Source organism: Danio rerio, chromosome 8, assembly GCF_049306965.1.
Source record: "Danio rerio strain Tuebingen ecotype United States chromosome 8, GRCz12tu, whole genome shotgun sequence".
Lineage (NCBI taxonomy): Eukaryota > Metazoa > Chordata > Actinopteri > Cypriniformes > Danionidae > Danio > Danio rerio.
Window position 1 is genome coordinate 30,942,501 of NC_133183.1, and position 17,915 is coordinate 30,960,415.

At 39.2% G+C, this 17,915-nt stretch overlaps 1 protein-coding gene across 6 annotated transcripts in view; it reads left to right on the forward strand.

Moving 5' to 3' along the window:
* ccser1 (coiled-coil serine-rich protein 1) overlaps positions 1 to 11,761 on the forward strand; it is a 149,147-nt gene extending 137,386 nt beyond the window's left edge. For 3 of the 6 annotated variants that reach the window (XM_068218492.2, XM_009304062.5, XM_001335233.10), the window contains one exon: positions 6,975 to 11,761. In XM_068218492.2, the coding sequence (XP_068074593.2) occupies positions 6,975 to 7,087 (113 nt within the window). In that variant the 3' untranslated portion in view covers positions 7,088 to 11,761. Of the gene's footprint in view, positions 1 to 1,763; positions 2,908 to 6,974 lie in introns of those variants that run through there. The other 3 variants (XM_073910476.1, XM_073910477.1, XM_073910480.1) reach the window with 3 other exon arrangements.
* The last annotated feature ends 6,154 nt before the right edge of the window (positions 11,762 to 17,915 follow it).

Here is a 17,915-nt window from a genome sequence, read left to right on the forward strand (position 1 = left end):
CACAAAATAGCTATTTGGGCACCGAAACCTGACAGATGACTTGAAATACAACACATCAACAGTGTCTTAAGGTCTGGTAACCATATTGTAATCGGAATAATTGACTCTGGTTCATTAAAATATTTAAAAATAATACACTCTTAAAGGACTCCAAAAATTCAAATAAAGTTTTTTGGATGTTAATATCAGTATTGTCACTTTTTAAGATTTATACATATATACAGTATAAGCTAGTGTGCTTCAGAACAATGACAAAATTTCTCTGATAGTATGCGCATTGGGATAGACTGGGCCATTTGCCTTCTGTCGTGCTATGTCTTTCAAATAAAAAACACATTTTGCAATGAATGTACATAACTGCTGTTTTCTCACAGCACTTACATCTAAATGCTTTTCCATCTTGTTTTGCAGTTGAACAACTAAATGAAAGATTAGATTTGTGTTTAGCCCTGTATAAGTCTAAAATTTCATTCATAATCATCTTAAAAGGGTCTTAAAATGTTTTAAATTTGATTTAAAGAAATCTGCAGAAACCCTGATATATGTTTTACACTATAAGGGCTGTTAAGAACATTTAATGAATATGATCAAATTTTTTTTTTTACACATTTAATGCTAGTTTTATCCAGAAAGAGGAAAAACTAATATTAATATCTACTGAGAGCAATGCCAATAGACTAAATTAAACTGATCAGAAGGGTCAGCGACGCCACTGGGATAAAGCTAGAAACTTTGACAGCAGTGTTGGAAGGAAGAATGCTGTCAAAGTCGAAAGCAATATTGAATAATGACTCTCATCCCCTTTATGACATGCTGCTAGGACACAGGAGCTCTTTTAGTGCAAGATTCATTCCAAATTCACAACTGAGTGCCACAGGAAGTCATTCATTTTTGTGGATATTAAACTACGACTCCTCCCTCTTAGTCTTTTTTTTTTTTTTCAAATACTTTATTTTTTTATTTTATTTTGATCTGTCTTTAATTTGTCATTTTAACTTTCTTATCTATTTTCAAGTAGCACCTGTAAACAAAGCAATGCCACTGGGATTAATAAATTGATTTAGAATAATCTCCTATATGCATTGTTGTCACACAGATTCAAAGTTTTAGTTTGTTTTCTTAAAAATGTTTGAGAAAAGTTCCATGTCTATAAAACAAGAGATACATACCTATTTATTTTACATGATTCGAGGAAAACCAATAAACAGCAACAAAGAAAGGCATTCTCGTCTGTCGAGACTCTGACGAGAAGTGCCACAGAATTGTTTTCCCTTCCCAAACATATTATGTTTTCACAGAATCTGAGAGTGAGCCCTGTTTGCTTGAGTGTTTTTTTTTTAATGTAATACATAAGCAGGTATATGTATACTGCGCCCAGTTATCAGTCCCGTTCTATACATAATACACAAGGATTACTATCCGTTGCCTGCGGCTTTGAAAGCTCGGCTTTTCGCAACAGTTGCTTGTTGCGCACGCGTGCTTTATGTGCTTGTAGGTGTGCTGAAGTGTGGAAAATGAGTGGGCCGAAATCCTGCAACTTCCAGCCTACTGCATATAATCAGCCGGAGGGCTTTTAACAGAAGCGTGCCATTAGCGCAGGACCAGCTTCTTCACAAGCTAATAAAGACCCAAATGGATTACGACCGTTAAATCAGTCTGATTTACTCCGCTTGCTGTTTTTCCACCAGATGACTCTGAAGTTTTGTGTGTGTGTGTGTGTGTGTGTGTGTGTGTGTGTGTGTGTATTTCTGGCCTTTATCCAGTGCAGGTACCAAAGCTTCTCCCTCTTTCTGTCACCATCTGATGCATTTATGTCTGCTAGCGCCTGGATTTGTACTGTGAATGCAGCAGAGCGCGTACTTGAGAGGACAACGACATTGTAAATCCAAGATTCGGTCCCCAGACGCTGGCTTCTTAGCATGGTATCTGCAAAAAAAAAGAAAAAAAAAGGTGCTTCTGCAGACTGATGCTTAAAAAGATGAAGGATATTACAAAGAGATCTGAATATTTTTAATGACTCATGGATGAAAGTGAAAACAAATTTTTCATCATTTGGGTGTTGTAAGTTGCATTAAAGGCAATGTTAAAAAAAAGGTACAGCAATTTTGGGTGGGATAAAGGAAAACAATAATGAAAAAATATTACTTAAAATAAAAATGTATTAATAAGTGCAAAATACAGCATAAAACAACTATGGCCATTAGAGAAATTGTCCTGTTGTTATATAATCCAACTGAATAACATTTATTTGTAAATATTATTTTTAATAAGAAGAAATATTAAAACATCAAAGCCACAAAGTAAAGGTGCTATTTTGAAAATACAAATTTTTAATTTCAATAAATTATACTTTAAATTAATAAATGAAAAAAATCTACATTTGCTATACTGAACATAAGACAAAAAAAAAAAAAAATCAGTTCTAAAGTATAGTTTTTACCCAATAAGCCAGTGGTTGCCGAAGTGTGGGTCGAAGAATTATCAGAATTACTGTATTTTACTAGAATGAGCATATTTTATCCGTAACCTACATAAGATTAAAGTTGCAGTAGATTTTCTGCCTAAATGCTAACGCATAATATCTTTCAAGTACAATCCCTCCCCTGTTGTCTAAAGCCATGGCAAATCACAATTGCGCACATTAAAGATGACAGAGACCCACTAGATCATGTCATTCACCTTTAAGGAAAACTTTATAGTAGTTTATAATACTACAATTCCCAACGAAAAACTATTATATCTAGCACTTTTTCAGTTATGTAGTTAGCAGACAAAACTTGTCATCTCTCTCTCATCAGTCTCACTCTCTCACTTGCTTTTTACGAAATACTATTGAAGTACTATTGGAATGTGAAAAGAAAAATGTTTCTGAAAGCAATCACCTACTGTACCTTTAATAGTTACATTAAAAAAACAAAAAAAAAAAAACAAACATGCTATCTTTTCCATTGGATTACGACCCCAGGGGTCATTATGTTAGAAAAAAAGACACAGCAATAGGGTCAGCTTTAGCAGATTGATTTCATGGCACAAGGTTAAACTTTCTGACATCTTTACGGATCTCACAAAGATTAAAAATAAATTCAGGCCACAGCTAAACATGCAGGATGATCTCTGCGTGATGTTGTCCAAAACTTAAATGAAGACAAACAATAAACAAAATCTTCCAACGAAATCATCCCAAAGAATAAACTTACCCAAATGCAGTACTAATAAATACTTACGACTTACATCTAAACTTCGGACATAAGCAATCGGCTCATAATCAAATATCCCCCTAACTAACCCACATTTCCCACTAACTAAACTTACCTAACTCTTCTGTGTTTTCCCAAGAGTCAAGCCTCTTTAAGCAGCTAATACCGCTGGTGCACAGCTGAACTGTCGGCTCAGAAATGCAACCACGGCCGTGCACTTAACCCAGGAAAACACCAAAAAATAAAAAAAACAATAACCTATCCGGGGATCTTCAAAACATATTATGAGCCGAACTTACCTGTCCGAAGCCAAACGAACACTCTGCTCTGCCAAAACATGCACCTGATTCTCCTTAACAATTACCGGTCCGCATGCCTCTCAATAAGTCGAGCCCCCATATGTTACAACCGGCTCAAAGTTGCAACATTAGAGAGACAATACGGACCAGGTAAATTGAAAAGAGAAATGATTTATTAACAAAACGTATAATTAACAAAAGCATTTTAAGCAATCAAAGTCAGTATAGGTGAAAGTCAGTAGTGAAAAGCATGTGTATGGAAGTGTACAACAACTAAAACAAATCAAAAGCGCCAAGAAGAGACGTCCGGCTAATCGAGCTCTCCTAGACAGAATGCCGGACTCCTTATAAAACACCCCACGATGAGTCTCAGGTGGGATGACCCACCCACCAATCTGCAATCATGCATGCAGGCTCTGCAAAAATCACACAAAAAACACACACATACAAACAGGTCCCACATGGGACCTAACAATAGACTTGGGTCTATTTGATGTGTGTGCACCGTTGTGTATAAGTTTTGTGTATTTATAACTTGTTATTTTATGGGTCGCGGGCTGAAAAGTTTGGGGACCCCTGCATTAAGCTGCTCATTACTGCTAGTAACAATTGTGGTAATGTTAAGGTATGGGTTGGGTTACGAGATCTAGAATATGAGCATGGAGAATAAGTCGTTTACATAAGCAATAAGTACTAATAAACAGCCAACATGCTAGCAATGCACTTGTAACCTAACATAAAAAAGGTTCAGAAGATTTATTTATAAGTTAAGTAATTAAGTTTTGTTGATTTTAAAAGTTACACATTGCAGCATTAAGAAACATGCTCTGTAGTTAATTCTACTGTTGTAAATTACATATGAAAGACTGAAGTACAGAGACTGTGGCTTTAATAACAAGATGCTGGGTTTGGCTGGTGTACTTGTTTTAATGAAATAATGTTGCATCCTGGAGTTTTCTGTAAGTGAAAGGTAGTATGAAAGTAAATAAATGCATTCCACGCAGCAAGTAATAAAATAAGTTTAGGCATGTCCCCTTTCTGACCTGCACTGGCATATGCGTCTCTCACATGGATCCTGCTCCATAATGTACGAATTCAATTACAGACTCTATTTTAAATTCAATTTCATGTCACAGCTGAAGTTCTCACATTAGGCACATCACACTTAATTAGGTTTCTTCACTTTGTGCAATGCCGATTAACATCAAGTATTACTTTCTGGCTGCCAGCTCAGTCTGAGCTACACGTCGAGTTAAAGCATGAATCAAACTGTCTTTCTTGAGCTACAGATATTTCTTTTTTCACGTGCAGTCTTTACTCTAAATTCATTCATTCATCCATTCTGAACTACCCTAATTCATTGAAATGTGCCATATATGGGACATGTTTAAAGGCGTACTGTAATCATCGATTGAATATAAGTATCATGCTTTGTGATGGATCAAAAAAATGTGGTACCTGTGAATCTAGGGAAAAATCCTAAATGTCAGCCTAAACAGTCCAGGCTACAAAACTCATTTCAAAAAGTTCATTTTGTTTTTGACCTGTTTGTTTTTAGTGCCAGTATTTTAGATTGATTTCATCAAACTTTCACGTTTCCAGAATATTTTGCTGTATGAATTTCTGAACATTGTGTCCACCAGAAGTAAAAAAAAATAAATTCTTGTTTATTTTTCTTTCAAATGACTTGAACAACTTTATGTTCTTGCATGTAAAAGCACGTTCTCACACGAATGAGCAAATAAAGTGTGGGAAGTGCTTGATGTTAAGAGGAGTTGTCAAGTGCAATAAGCAATGAAAATAAAATGTCAATGCATTGCTCACACTGAAACACACGTAGCACACATCATGCCATCATGAATTCAGTAGTCTATGTATTGCGCTTGAGCCATCATACATACATCTGTACACAAACAGTATACATTCATTCATTCATTTTCTTTTCGGCTTAGTCCCTTTATTAATCAGGGGTCGCCACAGCGAAATGAACCGCCAACTATCCAGCCTATGTTTTACGAAGCGGAAGTTCTTCCAACTGCAACCCATCACTGGGAAACACCCATACACTCTCATTCACACACATACACAACAGACAATTTTAGCTGACCCAATTCACCTACAGCGCATGTTTTTGGATTAGTGGGGGAAATCAGAGCAACCCGAGGAAATCCACATGATCACAGGAGATCATGCAAACTCCACACACAAATGCCAACTGACCCAGCCAAGGCTCAAACCAGCGGCTTTCTTTCTTCCGCACAGCCACATACAGTATAATTATTTTTAAATATTTGTTTTATTCGTAGTAATATTAGTACAGTAGTAAGCACAGTCAGTTCAGTAGTGAGAACCATCATTTATGTCATTATGAGGAATTCTGATGTGGAATATTATGTTGGATCCGTGCATTAGGTCTTTATATAATTAACATACTATATCATAAATGTTGAACAACAACAACTAAATTTGCATCTCTATTGTTGTTTGTCAGTTTGTGATTTTTAATTTACAGTACTTAACATTTAAAGTGGATTACAACCTTTCATCAAAGTTGTCCTAAAACTATTCAACAACACCCAGTCTCATCTTAGGACAATTTTGAAAAACGTTTTTGATCCACTTCAAGTGTTGACTACTGTAGTAATTACTATTAAAAGTGTATTATTGTAATTAATAGACTTAATAATATATTGTTATACATTCATTTTTAATTACGCAATTGGAGAAAGACTTGGAGAAATTGTTCATGATCAAATCACTGCCCTCTGAATCGTAATCTAATTCTATCATGAAGCAAGTGAAGATGCACACCTCTAGTTAGTAGGGATGTTTGTACTAGCAGGTCACGCTCGGGACCAGGACTATGCAATTTTGGGAAAAATATCTGATTGTGAGTTTTTTACAAATATTTTGGACAAATACTGTGATAGCGTTTTGATTTGCAATTAAATTTTGTTTGCATATGTTGACTGCTATTTAAAAAACTTTCAAACCCCAGGGTTATGAATAATTTTGTGTTTGTATCCATATTCATATCAAAGCCTTTGAGATTTAGCTAATTGGAACGTTTCAGTGATTCAACGGTCATTGTGATTGTGATTGATTCTATTTTGATTAACCTTTCAGCCCTACTCCAGCCATATTTTGCACTAACTGGAGAATTACAGAATCAAACAATCAGCTGGTTTATTTTCCATGTGCAGTGTTTCCCCTGCACTCTCTCAGCATTGTGAGTAATAGCGGGCCGGTTATGTAAGGAAGAGGCAGTGCGAAATGAACAGGTGGCTCAAGCTCTCCTCAGCGCAGACTTTTATCATACCTCCTCCCCACAATGTGTGCCTTTGGCCTCCTCTTCCCAATAAAAGGCAAAGTTCCAGTTGGTCGCGAAACAATTAGAAAAGGTTCTAGACCGCCAACATAGCTTTGTCAAAATGTCAGCGAATTAAGTGGCTTAATTTTTTCTCTTTTGTTTCAACAGACAATCCATCCAAGTCGACCCACAGGCCAAAACTGCAACATTCCCAGCAACAGCAGCAGGGAGCGAAGACAAGTTCGGCCTCTCGCTGCAGACCAGCACAATCGTCCCAGTGAAGTTTGCAGCAACGGTGGAGGGAGGAGTGCACAATCTGTGTCTGAAATACCCGGGCCTCGAAAGACCGATCATCAAGGCCCATCTCAAATCCCTCGTGCGGTGGCTGGCAGCAGCGTGAGCCTTCCTAGCAAAGGCAGTCCGTCTCGCAGCCTGTCCTCAGACAGCGAAAGGGGCCCACGCAGCGAACGAGGGCCTATTCCTAGGCTTCAATCTTCCTTCACCGGCCGTCTCGGTCAACCGCCCCGTGGGCCTCTGTCTTTACACATGTACAGGCGAAATAACGTCTTCCTACAGCACTCGCTCCACACGGCCGAACTGCAGGCTCTTGCTCAGCAGGACGGTTGAAGTCACATCCTAAAACACTAACACGTGTCTCAGACGGTGCAGTTCCTCAGCGACCGCCAGTACCTTCAGACCCACAACCCAGGCTCTCAAACCTCAACCGCACACAGAGACTCTTTTTATCCTATGTGGAGTTAAACTTGTCAGCTCTATTAAGTGTCAAAACCCAATTCGCCGTCTGCACTAAACTTAAGCCTTTTGAAGAAATATAGGATATGCTGCTCAAATAAGTACTTTAGATTGACAGCCCAGCAATGTGAGAGCTTCAAGACAACACTATCTCAATGTACAGTTCTGCTGAATATTCGTTATTTTTCTTTGCTTATTTCATTGAAAGAAATCTAGGGTCCAACATTAACACTTACCTGGCTGCTGATTTAAAAGGTAAAATGTGATTATTTAAAGCTGGTGGCAGGTAACTATATTTGGGAACTTTAACATTTAATGATTTGAGTTGAATTTCTGGTTATATATTGTTCAAAAGTTTAGGGTTAGGATTTTGTTTGCTTATTTATTTATTTATTTTGAAAGAAGATTTTTAAGCTTACTAACTCTAAATTTATATGTTTAAATAAGTGATAGATGGAGATAATTTTTGTGTAAAAAGCATAATTAATAAATAATGCAATTATAAAATCTTAAATACAATTATGATAATTTATTAAATTATTACTCCTGTGTTTAATGACACATGATTCTTCTGAAACCATTGTAATTTGCTGATTTATTACTCAATTAAATTGATGCATTGTTATTAAACAAATTATTCAAAATAAGATGAATTTGAAATAATAATACATATGTATGTTCTGTCCCATTTGATCAATCATTAATGCATCCTTGCTCCTAAAAAGTAGTTTTTGAAAGTAGTTTCATCCGACCCCAAACTTTTGAACTTTATATGTAGTACAGCCACCATAATCAAAATATGATGAACAAAATCATGTTTCTGTAGAAGATGTGGGAAACTGGCACATCTGAATGATAGAAAAAAGGGCTAAACGTCAGCCAAAACATAAAAACAAAAAAATAATTTAGCTTCATGGCCAGTACAAAATGTCTAGCCAATATTTTTCTTCAATTCTCCCACCATTAATAAGTGTGCCAAAAAAGTTAATTTTGGACTTTATTAAACTCTTATTAAGCAAAATATGCAAAAAGCATTTCTACTCTTTAAGTCTTAACCTACTTGATTGTTGATTGTTAGATTAAACCCAATCTGTAGTGATAATTATAATAGCAGGTCACACAAACCGCTCTGATCATTGCTTTTTTCACCAGCAACCATGACACTGAAGACGCGTGCGGATATTGCCAAATCAATCCTCAGTCGAAGAGAGGGCGTTGAAGCCTTTGCTGAGTATTACCCACATGTTGTCAGACCTCTTTTAGGGAGTTTAACACTCATTACCCTTTTCTAATTGCAAGCTACTCTTGCTCTCTTTTTTCCACATTCTTTTTGCTGCAAACAAAAAATGAAAGCTAAAGACGTTTTCTGCACTGAATTTAAGCTAAATGGATTTGACAACTCTTGTGGAAGGATTCAGCAAGAGCCTGGAGTTGAATCTCAAAACAGCTGGACTGCAAGGAAGAAATGCCCGTCATTAGTTAAAGAAGTAGAAACCTCCATGCAGATAAATGAACTTCATTATTACATTTGACATTGGAAATACTTCACATTTTCATTTCAAAATAGATGGCAACTAAATTTAATTAAACATGCCGATAACTTCAGCAAATGTAAAACTGCCATAGACGCACTCTTAAAAGAGAGGCTTGGAATGAGGATTGGCCTCGTTTTGGCAGCATTGGGAACGACGTTGGTGTAACTTTACAGCGTTGACCCGGCTTTGCGGATCAGGAGCTCAAGCAAGGACGCATGGAGGAGAAGGAAACCCTGAAGAAACGCAGTCCCATCCATCCAGCAGGTCTGCTCCCTAAGGTCCACTGCTCCAATTTCAGCAATCTGTTGGGAGCGCCATCACTTCTTCCTCTTTCTCTCTCTCTTTCTATCTCGATCTCCTTCTCCCTTCCAGACCTACTTCCAGCTCTCTGTGTGATCGGGCTCAGGGAGAGAAAGGCTTTAGCGCTGTCTCACCAATACACACTCCAGGACCGAAATCACACTTTCTAAACGCTGATGTGTTTATCTTGTAGTCAGGGAGCAAATTAAAATCTCATAAACCGTGTATGTAAATATATAGGAGACTGATTAATAGGGTTCATTAATCAATATGAAAAGGATGATGGAAAGGTATGTAATTAATTATTAATGAATTTTAATATTAACGTATACACTTAAAATTATTTATGTTATTATTAGCATGTATCTTTTGGTCTATTGAAATGCTTGATTCTGATTGGCTAAAAGGTAAAATCGCTTAATGCACAGGTAGATCCAGTCAGTTTTCATCACAGTTTGAAATAAATGCTTCTCCCCCAAACATTAGTAACCATCGTAATGCAGTGACAAATGCCACAGTCTTCATTCCTCTGTGCAATCTTGGGGACACCGATGTGTGCTTCACTAGGGAGCCAATAGGATTAAACAACACTTGGGAAGCGGTAGCTAATACATGTTACGTTGAGCTATTAGATATGCCCCTGTTATTTACATGCACACACATTATCTCTAGCAGGGACTAGAAGATCTAGCAATTCAACAATGACTAAAATTTGGTCTAATATTGCACTGCAAATGCGGTTTTAAATTGAATTTGGCAAATTACCACAGAATAAAAACCCTGGCTAATTTTTATAAAAAGTATTATTCTATTTTATTTATTACATCTATAAAGTGTGTATGTATGATGGATAATCAGTGGATTACAGTGTTTTAACGGATTTTATCTGCTTGTCTCCCTTAATAACATGGCTCTCTGGAATACTTGATTCTGATTGGCCAGTCGTATCAATACAAAGCATGTTATTCCCAGATAACAACTGTTGAACCACCGGTAGGAGTGAGCGAATAACAATTGCTGAACAAATAACACACATGTTCATTGGGGTACTTGACCTTCAGTTAATACATTCGCATCCATATGCTTGTAATAAAGCCCTTCAGGCTCTTAAAATAGCCCTCCACTTTGCAATGGGCTGCTGATAACAATGTCAAGTGGCAAGGCATCGATTATCTCTACTTATACATACACACATAATATGTCATATAAAAAACACCTTCTAGAAAAAAATACCCAGGGTTTTTAATACAAATAATACCAAGAGCCCATAGTCATAGTTGTATTTGTATGGTAAACGCAAAAGAAGTCATGATTCTGCTAAGCTAACAATAGGTTAATTGTGTTATTTGTACTAAAACTGCGGTAATTCATAGATAAAATTCACACTACAATACAATAATGTAAATTCTGTAATATTTAAACAGGAGACTAGGAATGACATTTCTTCCAAATTTAAATGAAAACAATATAATTTACACCTTTAAGGGTATGATATTACACCTAAGTGTATACATTAATATTAAAATGTGTATGAATAATATATGAAACCAGTGTAAAAAAAAATAAAAAATATATAAATAGTAAGTAAATTACATATTTTTTCTAAATAAATGATAATAAATGCAATAAATGTGCAATAAATCCATCCTTTGTGCACAGAAAGCTTCATTTTTGGATCGTGTTTATGGTATTCGTGAATGACCTCTGAAGAGTAGACTGCTGTTAGACAGCCAATTTGAGACAATTCAGCCCTTGATGATAACTGTGGTCAGCAATACTGTTTAAATTGTGTGCGGGCGCCTGTTCATCACTGGCAAATGTTAAACATGTTCCTTCAGGCAGGAATTGTCCTTGTTCCTTCCTGAGCCTCCCTCGTGTCTGTGACACACGTTTGAGCCATGACGCTTGAAGGACGGACGCTTAAATGGACTTGAATATGCGAGAACATGAGTGAAGTCTGTACAAGAGCGCAGACTCTATCGTTAACATGACTACACGTGCCGTCAAATTTCTTTCAATGTTCATTAGATATTTATTTTGGCCTTATTTATTATGTGACATTGTGCAATGACTATCACCTTAGGCTTTTTATTTGTCTGTCTGGACTATTTTTATCAATGCGTATGTAATTTGACTTTATGGATACTGATGATTTGCGGAAATCGTAAATTGTCTGTTATATCATGTTGGATTTTTTCTCCTATGTACAGGGTTCGCATAAAAATGGCACTTTTAAGAGATTTAAATCATAATAAGATTTGAAATAACCTTTATCTGTATCTTTTCTCTCACTGGTGGTTTTCATTTAATGTTCTGATTTTCACAGAATGTAATATATCCATTCATTAAAGACAGCGATGTTAAAAATCGGTGTTTAAGCTGTAATTTATGTTATTTGAATGATATTTTTCACATTTAAGCTTTCACTGTACACCCACTTCTTGTTATTCAACATGTAACCAACTTGTAATGTTTACAATCATCATCTCTGGAAACTAGGAAGGAAAATATCATTGCTTTGATGGCCTGCGGCGGTTTAAAGCGAGCCCTTTGTCTGGCCTGTCCTTGCTTCTCAGTGAAAAGGTAAAAATGGATGTCATTCTTCTCAAACCTTCCTTTGGAAATTGCTTATTGTGTTTGCTTTAGTGTATTGCATCAGATTACATGGCTGGCTCAAAAGCCTGTGTGAACTTTATACGCTCTCTGTCTAAATCACTGCCTTGCTCTGATTTTTGCTCAGGCTTCAGCTGTCCAGGATTCACAGCGCATATCATTGCTCCTCTTAGTCATCCACAACAAGTTTTCTCCTGCTAAATGGAGGGCAAAGGGAGACCGTCAACTTGTGGGTAAAAGTAATTACACAGCGAGGATGACCGGTGCCGCAGAACTTTGGGATTGATGAGTGTTTGTTGTGTTGATGCAGGTTCATTTTTCTGTCGCTGCTCATCTATCGGTATGAATTTGATGCGGTTATGTACAACATCTGCGTGAGAAATCTTCCAGATTCTTTTCCGAAATGGTCTGCTAGGGTTCATTTCCATTTTTTTTCCTGTAAGTATTCAAAATGTTACTTTGTGGTTGGTCAGTTTATTACTCTATTAGTTCTATGAATGAAAATATGGAAAGCAATATATTCACCCTCATCCCCATCCAAGATTTAGGTGACTTCATTCTTCTGTAGAACTTTAAAGACGAGTTTTAGCTGGAAACTGTGGTCAATGTCAGTGTTTTTTGGCCTTTTCAGTGTCCAAAATAATATACAGGCAAAATAAATATGCAAAACTATCAGGCTGTGCGAGAAACTGAACATTATTTACAGTATTATATTGTCTTTAATCCACATCCTTTAGCAAATCTTTTATATCAATAGAAATTAATCATTTATTCTCCTCAATGTGGTTTTAAACTTTGAGTTTCTTCCCTCTGTTAAACACAAAATAAGATGTTGGTTGCTTGAACCCACTGACATCCATAGTAGATCAAAATATACAGTAGGAAGTTAATGAGTCCCAACGTTCTTCAAAATATGTTCCTTTGTGAAACACAAATAGGTTTTGAACAAGTAAATCTTTGGGTGAAGCATCCATTGAATGACCCTATGGAGTGTGAGCCTCCTATTGCATAATCATGTCAAATGTCGGGGTCTTGTACAGTAAATAATTCTTTTGTACAGGCTGAAGCATCCAGGATAAGCACATGTACCATTTTGATAAACAATACAACACACACATGCTCCCTGTGTACTGTAAAGAAAGAGTGTTAACTATGTTTTAGCTTGTGCCAGCACATACAGTATGTCATTATAGGACAGGAAGTTCACACTTCAAACTGTTGTAAACGCACTCAGAACCATTTGTTGAGGCTGTGGATTAAGGAGAATCATTTATTCATTCATTCATTTTTTTTTTCGGCTTAGTCCCTTTATTAATCATGTGGTCGCTACAGCGGAATGAACTGCCAACTTATCCAGTATATGTTTTACGCAGTGGATGTCCTTCCAGCTGCAACCCATCACTGGGAAACATCCATACATGCTCATTTGCACACATACACTACAGACAATTTAGCTTACCCAATTAACTTATACCACATGTTTTTTGGACTTGTGGGGGAAACTGGAGCACCCAGAGGAAACCCAAACGAACACGGGGAGTACATGCAAACTCCACACAGAAATGTGTGCCCCTTAGGGAGAATAATGTAAAGTATGGTCAGGTTCTAGCACAGAGTGATTTATAGTTTTGCTTCATGAGTGTATGGTCAGGAGCTATAGGTGTTCATTTTTCTTTTGACTTGGTTTGCTGGTTGACTTGCATTTGTGTGGGTCAGCTTCAAATATGTTTTCATATTATATTATAGATAAAAAGTCGCTAACACCTGGACTGAGGGTGAGTAAATAAAAAGCTAATTTTTATATTGTGATTGTGTGTTTATAAAATAAAATGTTTTGTTACCAAACCCTGTGCACGTTTGTAGCGTGTTCAAACTACTTATTTAAAATGAGTGGAAACAATTTGGAAAACCTAATTGTTTTATGTTTAATCCACTTAAATTTGTAAAAAAAATAAATAAAAAAAGATTACATTTACATTTTACATTTAGTCATTTAGCAGACGCTTTTATCCAAAGCGAGGAACAATTTACACAACTATAAGAGCAACAATGAATAAGTGCTATAGATTAGATTAAATAACTCAATCAGTTTTAGTTGGAACAACATGAAGTTATTGTGTGTAACCCAGTATATTTTACAGTGTTTAGTAGTGTAGTTTAAGGCTTTATTAATCTTCTATTATTAATGTGGTGGTGCTTCACATAGCAAGAATGACACACTTAACACAATAAATACCAACACTTAATATTGAGTACACAAACAAAAACGGAAGAAAAGAATATATAATTTATAAGAAAAACAAATAGTTAAAACAATTATATTAGATAAGCGAATTACTTCAGGCACAAAAGTAAATTAAAAAGGATTTGTCGATCACCTTATTGTCCTTAGACATTACCCAAAGGGGCATCTGCTCAAAATCTGTTTAAGGGGCGTGTGCTATTTAGTATTATTTTCAATTATTTTAAATAACCCAGTTGTTGGTAAGCTGGTTGGAAATTTTAACAAAATAACTTCATGTTTAGCGTTAGCAAAGTTTTTGGGCTGAAGGGTTGATTTTGAGCATTGCCATGACTGCTTATGCTACTCCCAGTGGAGACTTTCACATGCACACACAAAAAATGTTGAATTGTCTTTTGTTACTAAAATGTTTTGTTTTCTGTATTATAATAAAATTATATTTACAATACACGATGGCGCAGTGGGTATCACTGTCACCTTACAGCAAGAAGGTCGAGGATGTGTTGGTTAAGCTAAATTGTCCGTAGTGTATGTGTGCGAATGAGAGTATGGGTGCTTCCTGAAAGAGCATCCACTGCATAAAACATGCTGGATAAGTTGGTGGTTCATTCCGCTGTGGTGACCTCATTAATAAAGGGACTAAGCCAAAAAGAAAATGAATGAATATAATTATAGCAGCATTGAATTATCAATTAATATTGATAATATCTTGAAATTAGAATTGAGATTTAAATAGTTACATAAACATTTGCTTTAATATTCAAAACATTTAAGCTGTTTGTAAACCTAAGCCTAAAAATAAGTTGAGTGATTTGTATTGATATAACGAGACTTGATTTAAATTGCTAACGTTCGAGGTTACAGAAGTAACCCTTCGTTCCCCGAGGAGGGGAACGGAAGTGCCATAGAGTGGATTGATTGAAATCCACGAAATGGGAGGATTCGGATCAGAAGCCGCTTGTCTGGAGAGTATTGAACGGGCCAATGAATGAAAATGAATTGGCAGCGTAAGCTTGCGCAGGTGTGCTGCATCGCCAATTATCCCAGCATATAAGCACACCTGAAGCGAGCAAACGCCATCCTTTTAAGCTGAAGAGACTTTGAAACAGCTAAGGGACAGTCATTATGGCGAAGGAGTATGGCACTTCCGTTCCCCTCCTCGGGGAACGAAGGGTTACTTCTGTAACCTCGAACGTTCCCCTTCGGTTGGGGAACTTCAGTGCCATAGAGTGGATTGATTGAAATCCATGAAATGGGAGAAGTATGGAAAGCGCCATAATGACTGCACCTTACCAACGCCCCCGATGAGGGGATAGTCAAGCAAGCGTGACGCACCCACATCATGGGAGGCGCGGTCCTCCAACGTGTCCCTGGTCTTAATTTATCCTACTTCAACAGAAGTCTTACGGATTTAGATATATTTTTTGGGAAGTCGTGAGCATCTAGATAACTCTAGGAATACGACAGTACGTTGGGAAGCGTGCAGTCCCGATAGGGAGGATGCTGCGGAGGCCATCCGTTACCCAAGGGGGGATAGATGGCAGTACTTACATATGGACTAGCCCTAAAAAGGGGGAGTACGCATAGCAAAAGAGTGGTTAGCAGAGAGGGAAGACACGGGTCCGCCCAGGGGGGTGACTTAACCGTGGCGGAATAAGCATATGGGATCGCCTAGTGGGGATCACGCATAGCAGGCACCTATACCCAAAACGCAGGCTGACCAGCGGGCAGACCTACAACGTAGTGGGCCAGCAAGTGACTCCTCCGCTGAGTCAGTGCTGGGGGCCACGGAGGAATCTGCAGGGCTCACCTGACGGGGAACTTTACTGACAGATAAAAGGGCGCACGTATCTCCGTGTTAGGGAAAATGGCGCAGCAAGCGTGTCACAACACCCTACCGAGTTGTTTCCTCAATCACCAAAGGGTTACCTAACACCCTTGAGGAAACCGGCTCCACTCGCAGATTGTAAAATCTTGCAAATGTGTTGGGTGTCGCCCAGCCAGCAGCTCTACAGATGTCTGTTAGAGAGGCGCCGCGTGCACGCGCCCAGGAGGATGCAACGCTCCGAGTGGAGTGTGCACGCACTCCCGGGGGACACGGCTGACCTCAACTCGAATAAGCGAGTGAAATGGCATCCACAATCCAGTGGGATAATCTTTGTTTCGATACGGCACTTCCCTGCTGCCGACCACCATAACAGACAAAGAGCTGCTCAGATGATCTAAAATTCTGAGTACGGTCCACATAAATGGACAAAGTAAAGAAAGGGCTGGGTCTGCCTCCTCCGGGGGCAGCGCTTGCAGGTTCACTACCTGATCTCTAAAGGGGGTGGTAGGAACCTTGGGCACATAACCCGGGCGGGGTCTCAGGATGACGTGAGAGTAATCCAGCCCGAATTCCAGGCACGAGTCACTGACTGAAAATGCCTCCAGGTCCCCGACCCTCTTGATGGAGGCCAACACAACCAGCAGAGCTGTCTTCAGGGACAGAAATCTTAGAGATACTGATTCGAGTGGCTCAAAGGGATCGGCTCGCAAACTCGTGAGAACGAGGGCGAGATCCCAAGAGGGCATGAGAGGGGGGCGATATGGATTAATTCGCCTAGCACCCCTAAGGAACCGGATGATGAGGTTATGCTTTCCCACGGTGCCGCCAGCTACCGCATTATGATAAGTGGAGATGGCGGCCACGTAAACCTTGAGAGTGGAGGGCGACAGCCTGCTGTCCAACCTCTCTTGAAGGAAAGAGAGCACAACACTAATCTGGCAGTTTCGGGGGTCTTCTCTGCGAGAGACGCACCATTCAGTGAATAGACTCCACTTCAGGGCGTAGGTGCTCCTCGTGGAGGGGGCTCTAGCCTGAGTGATGGTATTAACCACCGCAGCCAGTAGGTTACCTAAGTCTTCCTCGCGTCTAAGGACCACACGTGGAGGTTCCAAAGATCGGGGCGAGGGTGCCAGATGGTGCCCTGTCCCTGAGAGAGTAGGTCCTCTCTCAAAGGGATCCGCCAGGGGAGGGCCGTCGCGAGGAGTGAGAGCTCTGATATCCAGGTCCGGTTGGGCCAAAGGGGCGCAACTAGCAGAACCTGTTCCTCGTCCTCCCTGATCTTGCACAGTAACAGCGCGAGCAGGCTCACTGGGGGAAACGCATACTTGCGCATGCCCCGAGGCCAGCTGTGGGCCAGTGCATCCGTGCCGAGAGAGCCCTCGGTCAGGGAAAAAAACAACTGGCAATGAGCGTTCTTGGGGGAAGCAAACAGATCGATCTGGGCCTCCCCGAATCGCGCCCATATCAGCTGAACAGACTTGGGGTGGAGTCTCCATTCTCCAGAGCGTAACAGCTGTCGTGAGAGCGCATCGGCTGCACGATTGAGCGTGCCTGGAACGTGAATGGCGCGCAGCGATTTCAGCCGCGGGTGACTCCAGAGGAGCAGACGGCGAGCGAGCTGAGACATGCGGCGAGAGCGCATACCCCCCATGCGGTTGATATACGCCGCCGCCGCCGTACTGTCCGTCCTGACCAGCAAGTGTTGCCGCTCCAGCACTGGTAAAAAGCGGTGGAGACCGAGGAACACTGCCAACAGCTTTAGGCGATTGATATGCCAATGCAACTGGGTGCCTTTCCACAGGCCCGCAGCCACATGCCCGCGACACACGGCCCCCCAA